The sequence below is a fragment of the Malaclemys terrapin genome, chromosome 15, assembly GCF_027887155.1.
Source record: "Malaclemys terrapin pileata isolate rMalTer1 chromosome 15, rMalTer1.hap1, whole genome shotgun sequence".
Classification (NCBI taxonomy): Eukaryota; Metazoa; Chordata; order Testudines; family Emydidae; genus Malaclemys; species Malaclemys terrapin.
Window position 1 is genome coordinate 5,632,048 of NC_071519.1, and position 21,954 is coordinate 5,654,001.

Here is a 21,954-nt window from a genome sequence, read left to right on the forward strand (position 1 = left end):
TCTGATCACCTCCATTTTGGCTGGTTCCAGCTTTAGGCAGCTGCTCCCCACCCAATGGCCCAGGTAAGATACTTCAACCATCCTCACCTTGCACTTCTCAGCTTTTATGATCAGCCCAGCCTCTTGGAGTCGGTCCAGCATTTGTCTAACCTGGGACACGTGGTCCTCCCATGTCTGGCTAAAGACAAAGATGTCACCAATATACGCCACAGCAAAACTCTCCATCCCCCTCAGTAGTTGATCCACCAGGCGCTGGAAGGTGGCCGGCGCTCCCTTGAGGCCGAAAGGCAAGGTCAGGAACTCATAGAGCCCCAGAGGGTGATAAAGGCGGATTTCAGCCTGGCATCTGCATCCAGCAGCATTTGCCAGTAGCCCTTTGTAAGATCCATAGTGGTAAGGTAGTGAGCTCCCCCCAGCTTGTTTAGGAGCTTGTCAGGCTTGGGCATGGGGTAGGCATCAGATACAGTGATGGCATTGAACTTCCCATAGTCCACACAGAACCGGATTGACCCGTCCTTTTTGGGGACCAGCACCACCAGCGAGGCCCAAAGGCTGGAAGATGGCTGGATCACCCCCAAAGCCAGCACGTCACTGCCCTCTCTTTCCAGGTCCTGAGCAGTTTTCCGTGTGACTTGGCAGGAGAAGCATCTTATAGGGAAGAGGTCAGCAACCTTTCAGAAGTGGTGTAATGAGTCTTCATTTATTCACTCTGATTTAAGTTTTCATGTGCCAGTAATACATTTTAACATTTTTAGAAGGTATCTTTCTATGAGTCTATAATATATAACTAAACCATTGTTGTATGTAAAGTAAATAAGGTTTTTAAAATGTTTAAGAAGCTTCATTTAAAATTAAATTAAAATGCAGAGCCCCCCTGACCAGTGGCCAGGACCTGGGCAGTGTGAGTGCCGCTGAAAATCAGCTTGCATGCTGCCTTTGGCACGCATGCCATAGGTTGCCTACCCCTGTTTTGGGGGATGCGATCCTGTCTCCACCCGGTGAACAAGTCAGATTAGTGCGTCCAGGCTGGTTGGAAAACAGCTGTTGGTACAGATGCCGCACCCCCCGATCTCAGTTTGCTGGGCAGGGGTTAGCCGATCAGAGAGGGGAATTGTTTCCGGGGGGAGCCAGCTCTTGTCCCAGGGAATAGATCTACTTAAGGGTCATCTCCCTGCTCCTTCCAATGTCCACACATGGCCCACACCACATTCCCCCTGTCATAATATGGCTTCATCATATTGACATGGTACACTTGGCGATGGTGTTCCCGGTTAGACAGTTCCACCACATAGTTTACCTCATTTAGTTGCTTGACAACCTTGGAGGACCAGTAGTTTGTTTTTTCTCACGGGGATGAGAACCATCACCTGATCCCCAGTGGCATAGGAGCGGGCCCTCGCCGTGCGGTCATACCTCCTCCTTCCTCTGCGCTCTGGCCAGATTCTCCTTGGCCAGGCCCATGCATTCAGCAAGTCTTTCTTGGAATGTCAGGACATACTTCACCACTGTTTCTCCATCGGTAGTGGCCTTCCCCTCCCATTCATCTCTCATCAGGTCCAGGGGCCCCCTTACCCTCCTTCCATATAACCATTCGAAAGGCACAAACCCAGTAGACTCCTGGGGCACTTCCCTGTACGCAAACAGAAGGTTAGGTAAGTACTTGTCCCAATCCTGCAGGTGCTGGTTCATAAAGGTTTTCAGCATCATCTTTAACATTCCATTGAACCTCTCCATCAGCCCGTTGGATTGGGGGTGATATGCTGAGGCTCAGCTGTGCTGGACCCCACATTTTTCCCACAGGCACCAGAGCAGGGCCGACATGAAGTTGGATCCTTGGTCTGTCAAGACTTCCTTGGGGAACCCCACTCAGCTGAAAATGGTCAGCAGTGCATCTGCCACGGTGTCTGCTTCAATAGAAGATAAGGGCACTGCCTTGGGGTAGCAAGTAGTGAAATTTACCACCACCAGAATGTACTTCTTTCCTGACTAGGTCATCTTGCTGAGAGGCCCCACTATGTCCATAGCCACCTTCTGGAAAGGCTCCTCTGTGATGGGCAAAGGTCTCAAAGCCGCTTTCCCCTTGTCCCGGGCCTTCCCCACCCTCTGACAGAGGTCACAGGATCGGTAATACTGATGGACAGTGGTAAAGACCCCAGGCCAGTAAAAGTTCCGTAGCAGCCTCTGCCCGGTGCGCTGGATTCCCTGGTGCCCTGAGCAAGGGATGTCATGGGCCAAGTACAGTAGGTTGCGGCGATACTTCTGTGAGACCACCAGCTGCCTCCGGATCCCCCATGACTTCATTTCCCCTGGGGGAGCTGGGTCTGATCCTTGTCCCTGGGCACTTCCTCCCCACTGGGCTAGGGTCCTGTGCCTCTGGTGAGGTACCCTTCCCAAGGTCATAGTGCCCTTCACTGGCTCTGGCTATGGGTCATGACTAGGTCATTCTGGGAGTTGCTTGGCTATTCTAGGCCCCCCAACCCCCCATCAACACCTCAGTGGGCAAATGGTGGTGCACCTCCATGTCCTTGGGGCCCTCGGCCCCCCATTTCAGATGTACCCTCACCATGGGCACCTTGAATGGGGTCCTTCCCACACCCGTCAGGGTGAGATAGGTGTTGGGCACCACACAGTCTGGGGCCACCACCTTGGGCTGGGCCATCGTCACCTCAGTGCCTGTATCCCAGTATCCATTGACTCTCCTCCATCCACCTCCAGGGGAACAAGGCACTCACTCCACAGGGACAGCCCTGCGCCCACCCTATAAACTGAGACCCTTGAGTCTGGAGCATCCAGTCCCCCAGAGAAGCTGGTCTGGGAAACTCCTCCCTTTTGAGCAGTTGGTATGCTGCCATCCCCCCTTGCCTGGGAAGCCTGCCCCTCATCCAGCTGGGTTCCTACCCAGTTAACCCTGTGCGGGTTCAATCTGCCCAGTCTGTCCTTGACCCTGGGGCACTGGGTCTGTATGTGGCCTCTCTGGTCACAGTAATAGCAGCTGATGTCTCGTTGGTCCCCTCGAGCCGGTTGGTTGGTCCTGACACTGGATGTTCCCCTTGGGAGGGTGTTTTCCATATTCCCCCATTGGGAGGTCCCAGGGTGACTCTCTCTTGGCATTGTGGCAGGCCTGTTCTTTTGGGACTTCTCCCTGCCACCCCCTGACCGGCTGTTCACAAACTCATCGGCCAGCTGCCCTGCACGTCGCGGGTCCTCTGGCTTTTCGTCCACCAACCATAGCATCGGGTTGGATGGGCACTGTTCATACAGTTGCTCCAGTACAATCAGGTTAAGTAGGTCCTTAGTTTGGGTCCCATCTGCCCACTTGTGGACGTATGCCTGCATCCGGAGGGCCAGTTCTAGATATATGACTTCAGGGGTTTTACACTCACTCTGGAACCTTTTCCAGTACATCTCGGGAGTCAGCCCAAACTCGTGTAGCAGGGCTTTTTTGAACAGTTCAGAGTCCCCTGTCTCCGCCCCTCTCATTCGACTATACATCCCTATGGCTTTGTGGTCCAGTAAGGGAGTGAGAAACTGGAGCCTGTCTGCAGGGTCAACCATGTGCAGCTCACAGGCGTTCTCAAAGGCATTGAGGAAGTCATCTATGTCCTCCTTACACATGTCATCTACATCCTCCTTATGCCGGGCCAGGACACACTTATCAAATCTCCATGCAGTCCTGGGTCCCTCATCACTCACCGCAGCTGCGGGCTTGCTGCTCCTCAGCCTTGCTGACTCCAGCTCATGCTGTCTCTGTCTCTCTTCATGCTGTCTCTGTTTCTCTTTCTCCTCCAACTCATGCTGTCTCTGCTTCTCTTTCTCTGCAAGTTCCTGCTGCTTCAACTCCATCTCTTTCAGTTTTATCTCCCTTTCCCATTCCAGCCACTACAGCTCCAGGGATGGGGAGCTCCACAGGGAGGATCCCCTGCTGGCTGCAGGGGTCACAGCGCCCTTGGTATTCGCTGGGCTCCTCCCAGCCCTTTCCCTAGGAATAGGTAGGAGGGGTCCCGGGATGCCCTCGGCAGCCATCTGACCCCTCCCAGCTGGGACAGACACTGGTGTCCACCCTGCATCTGCTGGGCTGCTTCCCTCAGAGACTGAGAGGGACCGGGTCCTCCGACCAATCCTCCTCCTCCAGCTGGGCAATCAGCTGTTCTTTGGTGAGCCTCCCAATGCACAGCCCCCTCTGCTTGCACAGCTAAACCAGGTCACTTTTAAGGCATTTCTTCTACATCTTCCCACTGGCCACTCGCAGGCCTGTGTGCTCTCAGCTCCCCATGGTTTCCAGGAGGAACCCCTAATGTGCCAGCCCTTTTCCAGATCACCACCTCTCTCCCAGGGTCAAGCTGCAGACTCCTTCGCCCCTGATCCTGCTCACCACAGTCCCCAGGGTGACCCAGTTACTGCAACAGTCTTTCTTGCTGGTCACACACTCCCAGGGGCTAAGCATAGCTCCTCCACCCCCCGAAACCGCTCCTTTCTGAATCTTCAGCACACCTGGTCCCTGTCAATCCCCCTTCATTTTACTGCTCACCAGTCACTTACTGCAGGAAGCGCCTTCCACGGAGTGCAGTACATCCCACCACTGCCACCAGTTGTCACGGAGTGTGGGGGAGTCAGGGCCCTGCACCCTCACTTCCTTTGATTCACCGTGACTCTCAGCCAGCCAGCAAAATGGAAATCTATTAGACAACAGGAACACAGTCCCAAACAGAGCTTGTAGGTACAACCAGGACCCCTCAATCAGGTCCCTCGGGGGGGTGGGGGCAGGGAGCTTAGACCCCAGCCTTGGGGTTCCCTCTGCTTCCCCAGAGTGCTCCAAACAGAAAACCCCTTCCAGCAGTCTCACCCAGCCTTCCCCGGCTCCTCCTCCAGCCTTTGTCTAGTTTCCCGGGCAAAGGTGTCATCTGGCCCCAACCCCCCCCCCCGGCTCAGGTTACAGGTTCAGGTATCATCCCTCAAGTGAAGTCACCCCCTGCTATCCCATCCCTAATGCAGATAGTCCCAGTAAAACTCCCCTGCAACATTCGCAGGTCAATCCGCCCCGCTCCCTACTGCGTCACAGCCTGTGTACTGAGAACTCTAAGGCTTTTCCATGCCATGTGCTGTGAATCTTGTGTTTGGGACACAGGAAGTAGAAGCTACAAGTCAAAAGGAATATAAAGGGCAGCTGCATTATATCCATTTTGTCTTCAATCCCTCTGGAGCAACTTTTCTACAAACTGAAGCCTTGAGCAAAGGACTGAATGACCTATCCAAACTGTGGATGTGTTTCAGATGGACTTTCAAGCCAGCAACTCACCAATACTGCTAAGAACCTGATATATAGATTTTGGAATGTATCTGACTGCTTTCCCATTTACCAACTTCTGTCTTTCTGTCTGTCTGTCTTTCTTTCTGTCTTTCTTTTATAATAAACCTTTAGTTTAGATGCTAAAAGGCTGGTGGGCAACATAGTATTTTGTGTAAGATCCAAACCAATACTGACTTGGTGATGTGGCTGACCCTTTGGGATCAGAAGAACATTTTGTTTGTGAGCAGAGTTTTTAAGTAACTGTGACGAACTGGGACTGTTCTTAATGTGGTCTTTGAATGCTGACGGGAGTGTGGCTAGGATAGTCTGCATTGGGGGATGGGAGACTGACCCACGGAGAATACCTGAGCATGTAACATGAGAACCCAGGAAGGGGTTAGAGGCCAGGTGACACCTTTGCCCGGGAAACTGAACAAAGGCTGTGGGAGAGGTCGCTGAAGGCAGAGTCTGAGGAGCTGGTTTGTGAGGTGGCTGGGAGGCAGACGGGGCTCTGACCTCCCAAGGGGGCTGGGGTGCCCGAGGACCCCAAGATGGACCTAACTGAGGGGTATCCTGTTGTCTGTGCCTGCAAGACCTGTCTTGGACTGTGTCACTGTCATCTAAATAAACCTTCTGCTTTACTGGCTGGCTGAGAGTCATGGTGAATCGCAGGAAGCCGGGGGTGCAGGGCCCTGAGTTCCCCCACACTCCGTGACAGTAACTTCTAGCTGTATTGGACCTAGGTGCTGATTGGGAGTCAGAGAACTGGAGTGCAATAAAGGGGGCCGTGTGATTTCTTTTTTTCAGCTTCTTGATAACCAGTGTGGGTGATCAGAAGCACAGTTTGTGACTGTTAACCACCAGATTTAGGAGCATCTGCTCTCCCTTTTTCAGCCTGCCCTGACCTGGGCATTTTCAGTGAGGACTGCCTCAGGCACACCAGCTCACACTAAGCACTGAAGTTAAATTAATAGAATGTTTTTTTATGACAAAGTCTTATGAAATCAACTGAACTTTATTTCCTTTCATCTGAGCAGGGTTTCCAGTTTCCAAACCTGATGTGATCTCCCAGCTGGAACAAGGGGAAGAGCCATGGGTCCCAGACCTCCAGGGTTCAGAGGAAAGAGAGATTCTGAGAACTATCTGCACAGGTGAGGAAACATTAAACCAACTCTGAATCTGTAAGTGCCTGAAGGAAACATCTGGGATCCCCTACAAAGACCTTGGGAGGTCTCTTAGTTCATTATTGTCCCTAGCAGGGGAAATATCCCCAGGGTAAATATCGCTCATGGCTTCCTGTAGATCCTAGCAGACACCAAGCAGTAGCTTCCGCCCTTCCCCCTGTGAATTTGGATGGGATGTGAAGGCCAAATTGATCCCCTCCTCTCTCCTATTTGTGTTATGCTTATAATAAGCACACGGGATCTTTTTCAGGGGAAAAGGCAATATGCTGCGTTTATTGAAGAAACAACAATTAGCATATGCATTCAATCACACCACACACATACACTGTCCTGCCAGTCGATGTTACAGTTACCAGTCCAGAATCCAGCTAGATTGATCACACATAGGAAGAGCCGGGTTCTGTTGGTTGCAACATGATTCTCTGGGGAAGTCTTGGCAGGATGAACCCAAAGTTTCATGGCATGGCCCCCTGTTTATATAGTGATTTTCCTTCATTGCGACCAATGAGTTTTGTACCGTCATGCTGTTATCAATTGTTGTTTGATGAGTGCTTGTTTTCTTAAATTGTCCTTCTCATCCTTTATCTTTTTCTTTCATCAAGTTCCTCAAGGAGTTATCCCATGCTGGGTTTGATCAGAGCTGTCTTGTCCCCATTGATAGGTGCCTGTCTCATCTTTAGAGTCATCAATCTGTCGTCCTTTGACATTTCAGTAGGGGTGTGCTGCAGCCTCCTGGTACCCTTGCGTCTGTCTTCAGTTCCTCCCTCATACATCTGGTTCAGCGATGGCCTTCACACTTACCTCTTAACACATACATTTCTCATTCACACACAAAACAGAATTAATTTACACAGAACATTTTGAACAGGAACATCAAGTTGCAATGCAGAAGAAAACAATCACGGCATTCTTTTACTTATTTAAAAATGTTAAACCTACAACAAATTGGTGACCCTCAAAGCTCTGTTACTGCCTTGAAATCAGTCCAGTCACAGATTCTGGCTGTTGTATCTCTACCCATTGGCCCATAAAGCCATTCCTTTCTGTTGTTCAAAAAGGGTGGCTGCCAGGATATGATCAAATCCTACACCAATACATTTAATACATGCTACATTCTTGTTCTTTATCCTTCATTCTAAATTATATAAAATACAAACATAAGATCCTACTACTACATTTGGGGGAAGAGTTTGCAGGAGTTCAGTTCCTGATTTTTATTTGACGTCTCTTTAGCACTTGTTTTGGTTTGGCCTTCCCCTTTCCATCCCTATTTGAGGTTTCTGTCTCTATCACAGCAGGTGATGCAATGGTATGTGAGAAAGAGGAGGAGAATTCTCAGCAGGAAAATGTTGAGCAAGTGGATAAACACAGAGAACTATCGCAAAGATCAAAAAGCAATGTATCCAGGAGTCATGAGCAGGGACAATCCTGTGAGATTCAGCACAAACCAGAAAGAGAGCATGGAAACCAGCCAGGGGAGAAAGTGGATAAATTTATTTCCAGTTGGAGAACTCAGAAGGACATCAAGGAAACCACAACACAGCAGGAAATCCTCAGGGGAAAGAGAAAAAATACATTCACTGAGTGTAGGAAAAACTTACGTGACTACTCAGTCCTTATAAAGCATCAGAGAATCCACACAGGGGCAAGGCCCTATGAATGCAGCGAGTGTGGAAAATGCTTCACTAAGAGCTCAGCCCTTTCTGAACATCAGAGAATCCACACAGGGGAGAGGCCCTATGAATGCAGTGAGTGTGGGAAAAACTTCACTTACAGATCAGGCCTTTTTCTCCATCAGAGAATCCACACAGGGGAGAGGCCCTATGAATGCAGTGAGTGTGGGAAATGCTTCACTAGCAGCTCAGCCCTTTCTGAACATCAGAGAATTCACAAAGGGGAGAGGCCCTATGAATGCAGTGAGTGTGGAAAAAGCTTCACTCAGAGAGCTGGCCTTTTTCTCCATCAGATAAGTCACAGAGAGGAGAGGCCCTATGAATGCTATGTGTGTGGGAAAACCTTCAATCGCAGTTCGCACCTTATTAGGCACCAGAGAATCCATACAGGGGAGAGGCCCTATGAATGCATTGAGTGTGGGGAAAGCTTCACTAACAGCTCAGCCCTTTCTGAACATCAGAGAATCCACAGAGGGGACAGGCCCTATGAATGCAGTGAGTGTGGAAAAAAATTCACTCGCAGATCAGGCCTTTTTCAACATCAGAGAATCCACACAGGGGAGAGGCCCTATGAATGCAATGAGTGTGGGAAAAGTTTCACTAGCAAATCAGCCCTTTCTGAACATCAGAGAATCCACACAGGGGAGAGGCCCTATGAATGCAGTGAGTGTGGGAAAAACTTCACTCACAGATCAGGCCTTTCTGAACATCAGAGAATGCACTCAGGAGAGAGGCCCTTTGAATGCCGTGACTGTGGAAAATGCTTCACTAGCAGATCAGTCCTTTCTAAACATCAGAGAATTCACACAGGGGAGAGGCCCTATGAATGCAGTGAATGTGGGAAAACCTTCATTCGCAGCTCGCACCTTATTAGGCATCAGAGAAGTCACACAAGAGAGAGGCCCTATGAATGCAGTGAGCAGGGGTGGCTCCAGGCACCAGCGCAGCAAGCATGTGCCTGGGACAGCAAGCTACGCGGGGTGGCCTGCCGGTCACTGTGAGGGCAGCAGTCAGACGGCCTTCAGCGGCATGCCTGCGGGAGGTCCACCGGTCCCGTGGTTTCGGCAGCAGGCACGCGGAAGGCGCAGGACTGTGAGATCACCCGCAGAAACGCTGCCGAATCTGCGTGACCAGTGGAGCGTCCGCAGGCGTGCCGCCGAAGGCTGCCTGACTGCTGTGCTTGGGGTGGCAAAAATATAGAGCCGCCGCTGGCAGTGAGCGTGGAAAAAGCTTCACTAGCAGATCAGCCCTTTCTGAACATCGGAGAATCAATACAGGAGAGAGGCCCTATGAATGCCATGAGCGTGGGAATACCTTCTCTTGGCACTCAGCCCATGTTAGCCATCAAAGAATCTGCAAGGGAGATCAACACCATAAAAATCTCTAGGGCTAGCCATACTTTTTTTCTTTAATACTTTTCCTGATTCCCACATAGTAACTTTCAAAGCTGTTTGAACTATTTGCAGCACCCTTATCCCTCAGCTTGTCCAGATGAGTGGCCCATTTTTCCTTTTGCAGTTCCCCCAGTTTTGAAGTGGGCCCATTTGTCCTATCAACTCCCTTGTCCCATGAGTAATTCCAGTGTACCCTTCCTATCAGGAGGCAGGGAGCATCACATTTATACTATTCCTCCTATTGCAAATTTATTGTTAGAGTAAAGGACAGTTATCTGTTCCGTAACTGGTGTTCTTCGAGATGTGTTGCTCAGGTGTATTCCACTATAGGTGTGCGTGCTCGCCACTTGCACCGGTGCTGGAAGTTTTTCCCTTAGCAGTATCAGTAGTGGGGGAGCACCGCTGCGACCCCTGGAGTGGCGCCGGTATATCGTGCCATAAAGGGGGCTGCGTGTTCCCCCCCACCCTCAGTTCCTTCTTGCCAGACAACTCCGACAGAGGGGAAGGCGGGTGGGACGTAGAATACACTTGAGCAACACATCTCGAAGAACGCCAGTTACGGAACAGGTAACTGTCCTTTCTTCTTCGAGTGATTGCTCATGTGTATTCCACTATAGGTGACTCCATGCTATCCCTGATGGAGGCAGATAGGAGTTTGAAGTGTAAAAAAATTTTTAGGGGTTACCCGGGCTGCCCTACCAAACCCGGCGTCATCCCTTGTCTGGGAGACGATCACATAGTGCGATGAGAAAGTGTGGACAGAGGACCACGTAGCAGCCCTACAAATGTCCTGAATAGGGACATGAGCGACATAAGCCGCGGATCTCGACAAATGAGTCTTCACTACAGGAGGCGGGGGAACCCCTGCCAGGTCATAACAGATGCGAATGCACAAAGTGATCCAGTGGGAGATCCGCTGGGTGGAGACCGGTCGCCCCCTCATGCGCTCAGCCGAAGCAATGAAAAGCTGGGGGGACCTTCTAAATGGCCTGGTTCTGTCCAGGTAAAAGGCCAGCGCTCTGCGCACGTCTAACATGTGCAGGCGGCGTTCCTTGTTGGAGGAATGGGGCTTAGGACAGAGGATTGGGAGGAAAATATCCTGATCCATATGGAAAGCCGAGACCATCTTCGGCAAAAAGGCAGGGTGAGGGCGGAGCTTAACCTTGTCTTTATGAAAGACCGTATAGGGCGGTTCAGAGGTCAGGGCCCTGAGCTCGGAGACCCGGCGGGCTGAGGTGATAGCCACTAAGAACGCCACCTTCCATGACAGGTGGGACCACGAACACGTGGCTAATGGCTCAAAGGGAGGCCCTGTGATATGGGAGAGTACCAGGTTTAGATCCCAGAGCGGGACCGGGGTTCTGGTGTAAGGGAATGCCCAATCTAATCCTTTCAGAAACCGGGACGTCATGTGATGGGAGAACACAGACAGGCCCTGCACCGGGGGATGGAAGGCTGAAATGGCTGCCAGGTGCACACTGATGGAGGAGGGTGCCAGGCCTTGGGTCCAAAGGGACAGGAGGTAATCGAGGACAAGCTGGCTAGGGACGGAAGAGGGAGAGAAACCTCTATCCCTCGCCCACATAGAGAATCTATACCACTTAGCCAGGTAGGTTCACTGCGTGGAGGGTTTCCTACTTTCCAGCAGGACCCTTCTCACATCCTCAGAACATCTCCCCTCCTCCTCGTTCAACCACGAAGCAGCCAAGCTGTCAGATGGAGCGCGGCTAGGTTGGGATGGAGGAGGCGACCTTCTTCCTGGGAGAGAAAGTCCGGGCGTAGTGGGAGCCTGCAAGGAGGGGCCACTAAGAGTTGCAGCAGGGACCCGTACCAATGCTCACGGGCCCAATCCGGGGCTATGAGGATCATACTCGCCCCGTCTGACTTCACCTTTTGTAGGACCCTCTCTATTAAGGGGAAGGGCGGGAAGGCGTACAAGAGGGGCCCTGACCATGGGAGCAGGAATGCATCCGATATGGCCCCTTCGCCCTCTCCCACTCTGGAGCAGAATTGAGAACACTGTCGATTCTGGGTGGTGGTGAACAGATCTACCTGGGGAGCACCCACTGTAGGAAGATCCACCTGATCACCTCCTTGTGCAGGGACCACTCGTGTTGCTGGGAGAATACCCTGTTCAGGCGGTCTGCGAGCGTGTTGCTCTTGCCGGGCAGGTAAAAGGCCCGAAGGAGTATACTGTGGGCTATACAAAACTCCCACAGGAGCTGGGCTTCCTGGCATAAGGCCTGGGAATGCGTGCCCCCCTGTTTGTTGATGTAGTACATGGCGGTCATGTTGTCCGTGAGGACTCTGACCACCTTCCCTTGTATGTGCTGGCGAAATGCCACACATGCCAGGCGTACGGCCCTGAGCTCCCTGACATTTATGTGCAGGGTTAGCTCCTCTGGTGACCACATACCCTGGGTCCTGAAATCCCCCATGTGGGCTCCCCAGCCCAGGTCCGAGGCATCAGACACTAGATCTAGTGAGGGATGAGGCTCTCAGAAGGGGATACTGCAGAGCATGTTGCTCGGGAGGGACCACCAATGGAGGTCTGCCACCACCCTGGGCGGCACTGTGACAACCTTGTCCAGGCAGTCCCTGGCCTGGGAGTACCGGGAGGCCAGCCAAAGCTGGAGGGGTCTCATCCGAAGCCTGGCATGTCGCACCACATAGGTTCATGCTGCCATGTGGCCTAGTGTTTGAAGGCACAGGCGTGCCGTGGTTATTGGAAAAGCTGTGATGGAGGCAATGAGAGCCTTGAGCGTCTCGAACCTGTCCTGTGGGAGAGAGGCCGTGGCTACTTGGGAATCTAGCAGCGCCCCTATGAATTGTATGCGCTGGACTGGAAGTAACGTGGATTTCTCCTTGTTTACCAGTAGGCCTAGAGCCCCGCAGGTGTCTAGCAGGAACTTCATCTGCTGCTACACCAGAGTGCGAGACAAGCCCTTGAGCAGCCAGTCATCGAGGTAGGGGAAGATCTGCAGCCCTTGCCTCCTGAGGTGGGCCGCCACCACTGCCATACACTTTGTAAATACCCTGGGGGCAGTAGAAAGGCCAAAGGGGAGGACTGTAAATTGGAAGTGGTCCTGACCCACCAGGAAACAGAGGTAGCACCTGTGACCCTCGAAAATGTGGATGTGAAAGTATGCATCCTGGAGGTCCAGCGCAGTAAACCAATCCCCCTGGTCTAGGGATGGAATAATAGAGGCCAGGGACACCATGCAGAATTTGCAGTGCACGAGAAACTGGTTGAGGTTCCGCAGGTCAAGGATGGGCCGAAGCCCACCCTTTGCCTTGGGGATGAGGAAATACCTGGAGTAAAAACCCTTTCCCTGGTATTCCCGAGGTACTCATTCTACTGCTCCCAGAAAGAGGAGGCGCTCTACTTCCTGGTAAAGAAGTAAGGCATGCTCTAGGGACCCATCGGGCTGCCCGGAGGGGGAACAAGTGGGAGGGGCTGAAACAAACTGCAGCTTGTATCCTTGGCAGATGGTACTGAGGACCCATTGGTCCGACATGATATGGGACCACTGCAGTCAGAAGTCCGATAAATGGTTTAGAAAAGGTAACTTTATTAACTGGGTGGGGGGTACACTGGCAACAGGCCCAGTGACCCCCCTCAACAAGTCAAAAACGCCATTTTCCCTGCTGTTTGGCCTTCGAGGTCCCCAGCTGTGGGGCCGAGTGGGATTAGCGTTGGGACCGACGTCTTTGATCCCTCTGCCGCTTAGGCGGGGGTTCATATCTGCCCCTAGCGGAGCAGAGGGTTGAGGCCTGGGTTTGTCCTTAGCAGGCAGGACGTAGAGGCCTAGCATCTGCAGGGTGGTACGGGAGTCCTTCATCGCATGCAGACAGGTGTCTGTCTGGTCCACGAAAAGGGCCTTGCCATCAAATGGCAGGTCCTGCATTATGGACTGGGATTCTGATGACAACCCTGAAAGTGAGAGCCATGCCGCCCGTTGCATGGAGACAGCGGTCACCATCAAATGAGCGGCTGTGTCTACAGCGTCCGAAGCCGCCTGGAGAGCCGCTTTGGTGGCGGTCGCACCCTCCTCAACCAACGCTCTGAACTCCTTCACCTCCTTGTCAGGAATGAGGGGCTCAAATTTGGGGAGGGATCCCCACAGGTTAAACTCGTAGCGGCTCAGAAGCGCCTGATGGTTGGCCACTCTAAGCTGGAAACTCATTGACAAATAAACCTTTTTACCAAAGGCATCAAGTCTATGACCATCCTTGTCCTTTGGCATGGGCGCGGGCTGGCCATTCCATTCACGGTGGTGGACCGATTCAACCACTAGGGAGTTTGGAGCTGGGTGGATATAAAGGTACTCGAGACCCCTTGCGGGGACAAAGTACTTCCTCTCGGCCTTCTTGGAAATAGGCCCAAGAGAGGGCGGGGTCTGCCAAAGGCCAGTGGTGATGTTGGCAACTCCCTGATGGAAAGGGAGCGCCACACGCCCCGGTACTGAGGAGGCAAGGACATTGAAGAGGGTGTTGGAGGCCTCCTCCATCTCCTCGGCCCAGAGCTCGAGGTTGGCTGCCACCCTCCGAAGCAGCTCTTGGTGGGCTTTAAAATTCTCCTGGGAAGAAGGAGGCGGTACCAGAACCGAATCGCCTTGCGCCGAAGGGGTGGGCGGCGCAGCGCCTTCAGTGGCTAACGGCACCATGGGCTCCCCGTCTGGATTCAGTGCCGGAGTCGGTGCCGGGGGTTTGGCGCCCATGAATTGATCTCGGTGCTGTGAAGGTGACACGGGTCGGCACTGAGAAGCTCCAGCCATGGAGCGAGGGCCTGGCTGCGCAGGTGCCTGAGGCCACGGTGCCCACTGGCACCACTGTCCCTGCCAGGGCACGGCCTGGAGCAGAGGTGCATCGGGCGCCGGCAGGGCAGGCTGGTCCTGTGATGCGGTGCGGCCCTGTGAGAGACAGCTGTGCGCCGATGCCGAGGTGCAGGAGGAGTGCACAGTGCTGTAAGAGCGGCTGGAGCGGTCCCGATCGTGACGACTCCTTCCCCGAGACTTTGACCTAGAGGAGGTCGAGACATATATGTCCGAGGAGCTGTCCCTGGATTCATTGCGGCGCCTGTGGCCACGGTGGCTCAGTGCTGGGGACTCTCGGGACGTGCCACGAGCATGGCATCTGTGACAGTGGGCGCCCGAGTAAGAGCATCGGTGCCGACGGCATCGCGACCTGTCCCTCTCAGACTCGCTGGAAGAGGAACGGCGCTGTCTCTTGCCTTCTCCTCGATGGCGCTCAAGGCCGGAGGAGTGGGATCCGCTCTTGGAAGAATCCACACGCGGAGTCGACGTGGGGCTCTAATAGGCACCGCGACCCGGGAAGGTGCCTCGGCCTCTGACACCTCCGGGGAGTGCTGATGGGCGCCCAAAGGCGGCTTTCCACAGGATCGGGGACCCGACTGCGGCGGTGCTCCCTGAACCGGAAGTGTCAGTATATCGTGCGCGGCCTGAGCTGCCTCCAGCATCGAAGGCAGGCATAGCGCTGGTGAGGCTCGCATGGACAGGACTGGACTACTCTGCTCAGCGCGAGTTGGAGCTCTCTGTCCCGGTGGGGATCGTGGGCTGCCCAACTCGGGTCTGGCCTCACCCCTGTTCTTCTCCCGGCACTGCTGAGACTTCCCTGGCTTCTTAGTTGGGGAGCCGTGCTGTGACGTTGACGGTGCTTCGCTGCGCACCAAGGACGCCGTGCCGGGTGCCGATTCAGAACGGCGCACCAGAGGCACCTCACCACGTGCCAACTCCATTAAAAGAGCCAGGAGTCAGATCTCATGCTCCTTCTTCATCTGTGGCTTGAAGGAGCGGCAGATCTTGCACTTCTCACTACCGTGAGACTCGCCCAGACAGCGAAGACACTGATTGTGGGGATCGCTTCTGGGCATAGAATTGCGACAGGAGTCGTACGACTTGAAGTCTGGGCCACAGGACGTGCCCCGAGTCAGGCACTCACGAAAGAAAGTTAAATAATGGAGAGAGATCAGTGAACCGGATACCACTAAGCTGGAGACGCTGCAGCTACACTAAGCTGGAGCAAGTTTCGACTACCTTCACTGGCGGCAAGAAGGAACTGAGGGTGGGGGAAGCACGCAGCCCCCTTTATGGTGCGATATACCAGCGCCACTCCAGGGGTCACAGCAGTGCTCCCCCACTATGGATACTGCTAAGGGAAAAACTTCCGGCACCGGTGCACGTGGCGAGCACACACACCTATAGTGGAATACACATGAGCAATCACTCAAAGAAGAACCAATGATACAGATTGTATCATTGTCAGTTGTTCCCACATTGCTCTGGATTGTGCTGAACAGCAGTTATACTGGGAACTTTTCAAATTATATTTAAATTAAGAGGAGCAGGGGCAGGGAAAAAGTGTCATTTCAGCCTCTGTGACACTGGAAGGAGATGGAGTGACTCAGAGATTCCCTCCTTCCCCATCACTGCAGAACTGTTACCTTTTATCTGAGCCATGCAGAGTTTATCTTCATCACATTCTATCCATCCACTTCTCAAAGTGTCATGTGATGAAGAGTTCTCAGCTGTCTGTGCTTGGAGATGATACTTTGACTTTAATCCTATATCAGAGTTGCTATGACTGGAGATGAAAGTGTCAAAGACCTGGAAGGGAAATTCAAATGGATCCCAAGCACAGTGTGATCATTTGGAGTTTAAATCCCAAGTTCCATTTATTGGTAAAGCCACTTCTGGCAAGGTGGCTGTTCTGTCCCCCATTATGGGGATGTTAGGATACTAAAAATGTTGTAAATAGCATAACTGACTATTGAGACAGTGCTGAGTGAATCTGGTTTTAATGGATCAGAGGAGAATGTGATGGGAGAATCTCTTATCCTGATTCTGAGTGATCAGATGTAACCTGCTCTGGAATTTCATTTGACACTTTCATTGTCATGTATTCTATCTCTCTCTGATGTGGGTTTCTATCTTTCCTGAAGTCTGTTTGCTCACCCAATTGGATATTAGTTCAGTTTGATAGGATGTAGTTCAGATTTATTGGAGAATTTAAGACACATGACCATTTGCTAAAGTCACCATTTCTCACTTCAGCTTTTATTTTCCCCCACCCCTCCATGATGATATGGAGACAGTTCAAGTGCAGTTCTGTCAACAGGCGAGAACTCTCCAAGTTACTGGACATGCTAACAAAGAAACAGCAGTGATTTAAAATCTGCACTCGGAAATGGTGAACAACAGCAGAATCCCAACTAACTGAGAGAAGTGCTTATGATCACAATGTAGTTCAATTGTTTAAGTCAATATTGTCTCAGATGATCTGGGGAGAGAATTCCACATTAAGTGATTTTGAAGTAGGCAAAATGTCCATGTATTTGATTCCCAAATCATTTGTAACCCAGGCACTACAGAAGAGCTCTCCTAGCTAATCCTATGTATGGGAAATGCTGCCCTTCACAACGCAGATGTTGAGGAAATTGAAGAGGGTTTTGTTGAATTTATCCTTTTTAGGTATAAATGTGTATAAAATGAAATCAGTGTTTGAAATCTAATAGCTGCAGAAAAATAGCGAGTTTTTGAATAGAAACTCCAGCTCTGGTAACTAACAGAGATTCTGATCCAGCTCTGTATCCAGTCCCTTGCCTAGAACTGTGCCACCAAATTAAAGAAAAACTGGGCATGTTTTTGGAAGCCATTCCTTACTAACACTGCTGAGGTTTGGAGTGGTTTTGTAAAGGATTCTACTTCAGAGAAGTGTAAATTTACCCTAACCACGGCCAAGGATTTGGAAAGAACTGGGGTTGAAAGAGTACACACCCAATTCTTGCTTTCCACCCCAGTAAAGGAAGCTATGGTGACCAATGACCCAAGAAAAATTGTTTGTACCACTGCATTTACTAGTTCAGTGTCACTGATTACACTTCCAAAGGATGCCAGGGTTAGAATGAGAACAATCATCCTTCACCGTTTGGATCCAAAGAGAGAGTGCTTCATAGGACATTCCTTTCCCATGGATCCCAAACTGGCTGCCTGATTGGGTAACAAGGACTTTCAGGCTGTAGAAATGATGGTAATCAATGAGGCAACGAATGTGTCAGGCTCCAATTTCAGACTTCTGAATACACGCCTGATTCTATGTTTTTTTTGTCTGACGCTATGGCTACACAATAAAGCTGATGTTGGCGCAGCTTCACCAATGTAGCTGCACTGCTGTATCACTGATGCTCTAAGCCAATGGGAGAGATCTCTCCCGTCTGACTTTATTACTCCAGCCCCTGCAAGCAGTGGTGGCTATGTTGGCAGGAGAAGCTGTCCTGCTGATGTAACGCCATCTATGTAGGGGGTTAGGGCTGTGTAACTACATTGCTCAGCTCTGTGGATTTTTCACACCCCTGAGCAATATAGTTATACTGATAAATGTTTTTAATGTAGATCAAACAGTTTTCTCTTGTGTTTTATCCATTTCCATCACTTCTCCTCTACCTCCTCTGACCTTGAAAGATTAAAAAGTGTGAAAAGAGAGGTATTTTTCCTCATGATACAAACATTCCCACATAGGAGACCCCTTCCATGAACACACATGGCAGAAGAACCAAAGATATATGAACTCATAGATGTGGGTGGGACCTACGTTGGGACAAACCACAACTTGAGCCAAGATTCAGTTGTTGACATTGGGGATTAAAAGAAAACTAACATATATGACAAGAATTTGTGATCTTTGAATATGTTAGTTTTACCAGTGAAAATGAAATTATAGATGAAGTTATTGATTAAGCATGAGATACTCGTGTGATAATCTGAATTATTTTGGAAAACTGAAAGTTGTCTTGTTTTTTTGTTTTGTTTGTCGTACAGGAAATTACAGCTAATCTTGAAAAGTTAGTTTGATTTAATTTACCCCCTGTAGTGTAAGGAGTTCTTGTAGAAAACCTCACTCCAAAGGTTGAGGTGGGAGAATGTGTGTGAGAGTGTATAAGAGAATATTGGTCCAGTGAAAACTACTCAAGGAGACAAGTTGTATAACTTTTTACCCACTTAGCCTGTAAGGGTCACTGACTTCCCCACTTCTCTAATTTGCAAAGGAAAGGCATGACATCTGTCACAGGATGTATCCAGCAGGTAGGAAAGCTGTAGTCATCAACCATCAATATCAAGGAAAAGGCTGAAGTCCATTGCTTTTCATATCAAAAAGCCATCTAAAGGCTGGTCTACACTGAAAAGCTATGTTGACATAGCTACATTTCTCAGAGGTGTGAAAAATCCACTCCACTGAGAGAAGTAGTTAATGTGACCTGAGACGCAGTGTAGACAGTGTTAGGTTGTCAGAAGAATACTTTTAATGTTTGAAGTGTAGACATAGCCTTAGACAGATTGATCCCCTATTGGAAGCAAGTCATGACATCAATTCCAATTTTGACTCATCTCCCTGCATGTGAGAAAGCTACTAGTATGGAGGGCTGAGCCAGCTATCTGATCGCCTGGTTCCTCAGATGTAGCTACAGCTCTTAGTACCCATGAATCCAAACACTGAGAGAAATAGAGAGTTCCAACCGTTGTCATTTTAGTATCTTATTGTTCCTTTCTCTATTTTTTTGTGCTGGCCTTTCTATTATATCAGAGTGTGACAGTATAGCTCAGGGCATGTGTGACAAAAACTCATTGGTGCCAATTGGCAAAGTGATCACTGTTGTTCACAAGCAACTCCTGTATCAGACCTGAGAAACTCACCACTCCTAATACACTGATTTTATTATATGTACTGAGGAAGCATAACAGTGAGATCTCTACTGAAAGCGTGTAAATTATTGATACTCCTAATCACTGAAAGAGGTGTGTATGAGTCAGATACAGGTTACCACAACCTTCAAAGAGACATATAGACAATGCACCACTGCAGGCTGAGGACTGACTGGCTAAGTAGCAGTTCTGCAGAAAAGGACCTGGATATTACAGTGGATGAGAAGCTGGATATGAGTCAACAATGTGCCCGTGTTGCCAAGAAGGTTAATGGCATATTGGGCTGCATTAGTAGGAGTGTTGCCAGCAGATCGAGGGAGGTGATTATTCCCCTCTATTTGGCACTGATAAGGCCACATCTGGAGTACTGCATCCAGTTCTTCTTCAAGTGCTTGCTCATATCAATTCCAGTTAGGTGTGCATGCGCGCTGTGTGCACGGATGTTGGAAACTTTTTCCCTAGCAGGTACACGTCGGGCCGGCTGTGGAGCCCCCTGGAGTGGCACGGATATGGTGCTCTATATATGACCCTGCCAGCCCGACCCCCCCTTCAGTTCCTTCTTACCGCCCGTGACGGTTGTTGGAACAGTGGTCTCTTGTTCTCAAGTGCTCCACTACTCCCTAGCTATTCTACTTATCTCTGTATATAGTTACCCATTGTTAGTTAATTGTTATCTTTAGTTAAGTATAGTCTTTAGCACTTGAAGGGGTTTTCCCTTCAATGAGTGCCTCACAGGGCGCCGGGGCATGCCACCCCAGGGCTTCAAGCCTTGTAGTTCCTGCTGCAAGCCTATGCCCACAGGCGACCACTACGACTCCTGTCTTCGGTGTCTGGGAGAGGCCCATCAGGTGGATAAGTGCAGGATTTGCAAGGCGTTCAAACCTCAAACTAGAAAGTAGAGGGACATTAAACTAAAACAACTCCTCATGGAGTCTGCTCTCCGTCTGCCACAAGACTCGGCCCCAAGCACCTCAGTGCAGAGCGCTTCTCCAGCGGTGCCATCTACAGCACCGAAAAAGGACTCGGCACAACCTTCTAGGGCCCGGCACTCTCCCCGGCACCGCTCCCACTCCTCAGCCACCCGTAAAAAGCAGGCCACAGAAAAGCCTCCTCAAATGCTTGAGGTGGACACCACACCCCTGGCTGGGCACGGTGCGGGCCAAGGACAGAAGGCCGACAAACCATCCAGTAGGTCTCAACCTGCATGGAGCCCCACCTCCCTGGGAAGCCCCACACTGCCGGACTCCCTGCAGCTAGAGGAGGAGGAGGTCACGCTACCCTCCATGCCTGATACTTTTGAGGCTGCTAGAGGACTCATTGAAATGACGGTGCCCAAATCCCCGGTCTCGAGGCCTCCACCATCTCGAGCCCCGGTACTGTCAAGAGGGAAACCGGCAATCTTTGGGCCATCTGCCCCCAGACCAGCATCACCGTGCCTCTCTGAGTCCTGGCACTACTCTGAGTCCCGGCACCACATGTATGCTCCGCGCCGGTCTGACTCGTGGTACCGGTCCGACTTGTGGCACTGGTCTTGGAGCCACTCCCGCTAGAGGTGGTCATTGTGAGACCTGGATCAGGACCAGGACCTGAGACCTCCCGGCACCTCTTAGACCAATACCATTCTGCCCAGTGACACCACTCCTCATCGCAACACCGCACCTCTCTGCAACACCGATCATGGCACCATTCCCTGTTGTAGCACCATTCCCCGGCATGGCACTAGTCATGGTCACGCTCCCGTTGCCATTCCCCACCGAAGCGAAGCCCAACTTCTCGGTGCCAGTTGATCTCCCAATACCGCTCTCCACAATGGCACCGCTGATCCCTGTCTGGATCTTGCCATTCCTCACAGTACCCATTCCACCTGTTGGGGGACACAGAACCCTCTCTGGAACCCTGCACCGCCCCTTCTTGGCTGTCCCGCTACCAGTCACCCTCCCTTAGGTCAGGTAGGGCACTGGGAGCATCGGAGGTACCTCGATCAGGTCTGGGCAGTCTCGGACAGGACGCTTCAGTGCGCCACTGGCAGTCCCAGTGGCAGTTCTGGACCCTCTGGGCATACCACCAAGCCCAGGGTGCCTTCCCCCGGCGTCTCTCCACCATTACGTTCAGGGTCCCATATCCCTGAGGCAACCCTTAGTCATCCTCCTCCAGACCCTGCACAAACCCCCATTCCCAGCCCCACCCCCGGTGGAGGCTACAACCGGTGCTCAGGAGGAACCAGTAGAACAAGAGGCTGTCTAGATTCCCATCCACTGGGCTGCTTGATGAAGAAGGAGCAGGGAGAATCCTCCAGGACTGGAAGGAAGGGTCCCATCAGCACAGACTGAGGGGCAAGGACACAGAGAAGCAGTCTGTGCTGAGAGAGAAGAGAGGTCAGTGATTTACATGCGACAGGGGACAGTGCCTCTTTGCAGGGACAGGAGGTGAGGGTAGCTTTTTATGGGGGAGGGATAGCTCAGTGGTTTGAGCACTGGCCTGCTAAACCCAGGGTTGTGAGTTCAGTCCTTGAGGGGGCAAAATCAGTACTTGGTCCTGCTAGTGAAGGCAGGGGGCTGGAATCGATGACCTTTCGGGGTCCCTTCCAGCTCTATGAGTTAGGTATATCTCCATATATTATTAATCCGGTCCTGCTGGTCGCGTACTCCTTGTCTTCTGCTGATGAGGCAGTCGTGGGTACGTCCACATCCAGCCCAC

General features: G+C 51.4%; 1 protein-coding gene across 9 annotated transcripts in view; it reads left to right on the forward strand.

Moving 5' to 3' along the window:
- LOC128822997 (zinc finger protein 501-like) overlaps positions 1-13,753 on the forward strand; it is a 28,032-nt gene extending 14,279 nt beyond the window's left edge. For 6 of the 9 annotated variants that reach the window (XM_054004975.1, XM_054004976.1, XM_054004978.1 and 3 more), the window contains 2 exons: positions 6,325-6,438; positions 7,767-9,824. In XM_054004975.1, the coding sequence (XP_053860950.1) occupies positions 6,325-6,438; positions 7,767-9,145 (1,493 nt within the window). In that variant the 3' untranslated portion in view covers positions 9,146-9,824. Of the gene's footprint in view, positions 1-6,324; positions 6,439-7,766; positions 9,825-10,934 lie in introns of those variants that run through there. The other 3 variants (XM_054004974.1, XM_054004973.1, XM_054004971.1) reach the window with 3 other exon arrangements.
- Positions 13,754-21,954: the final 8,201 nt, after the last annotated feature.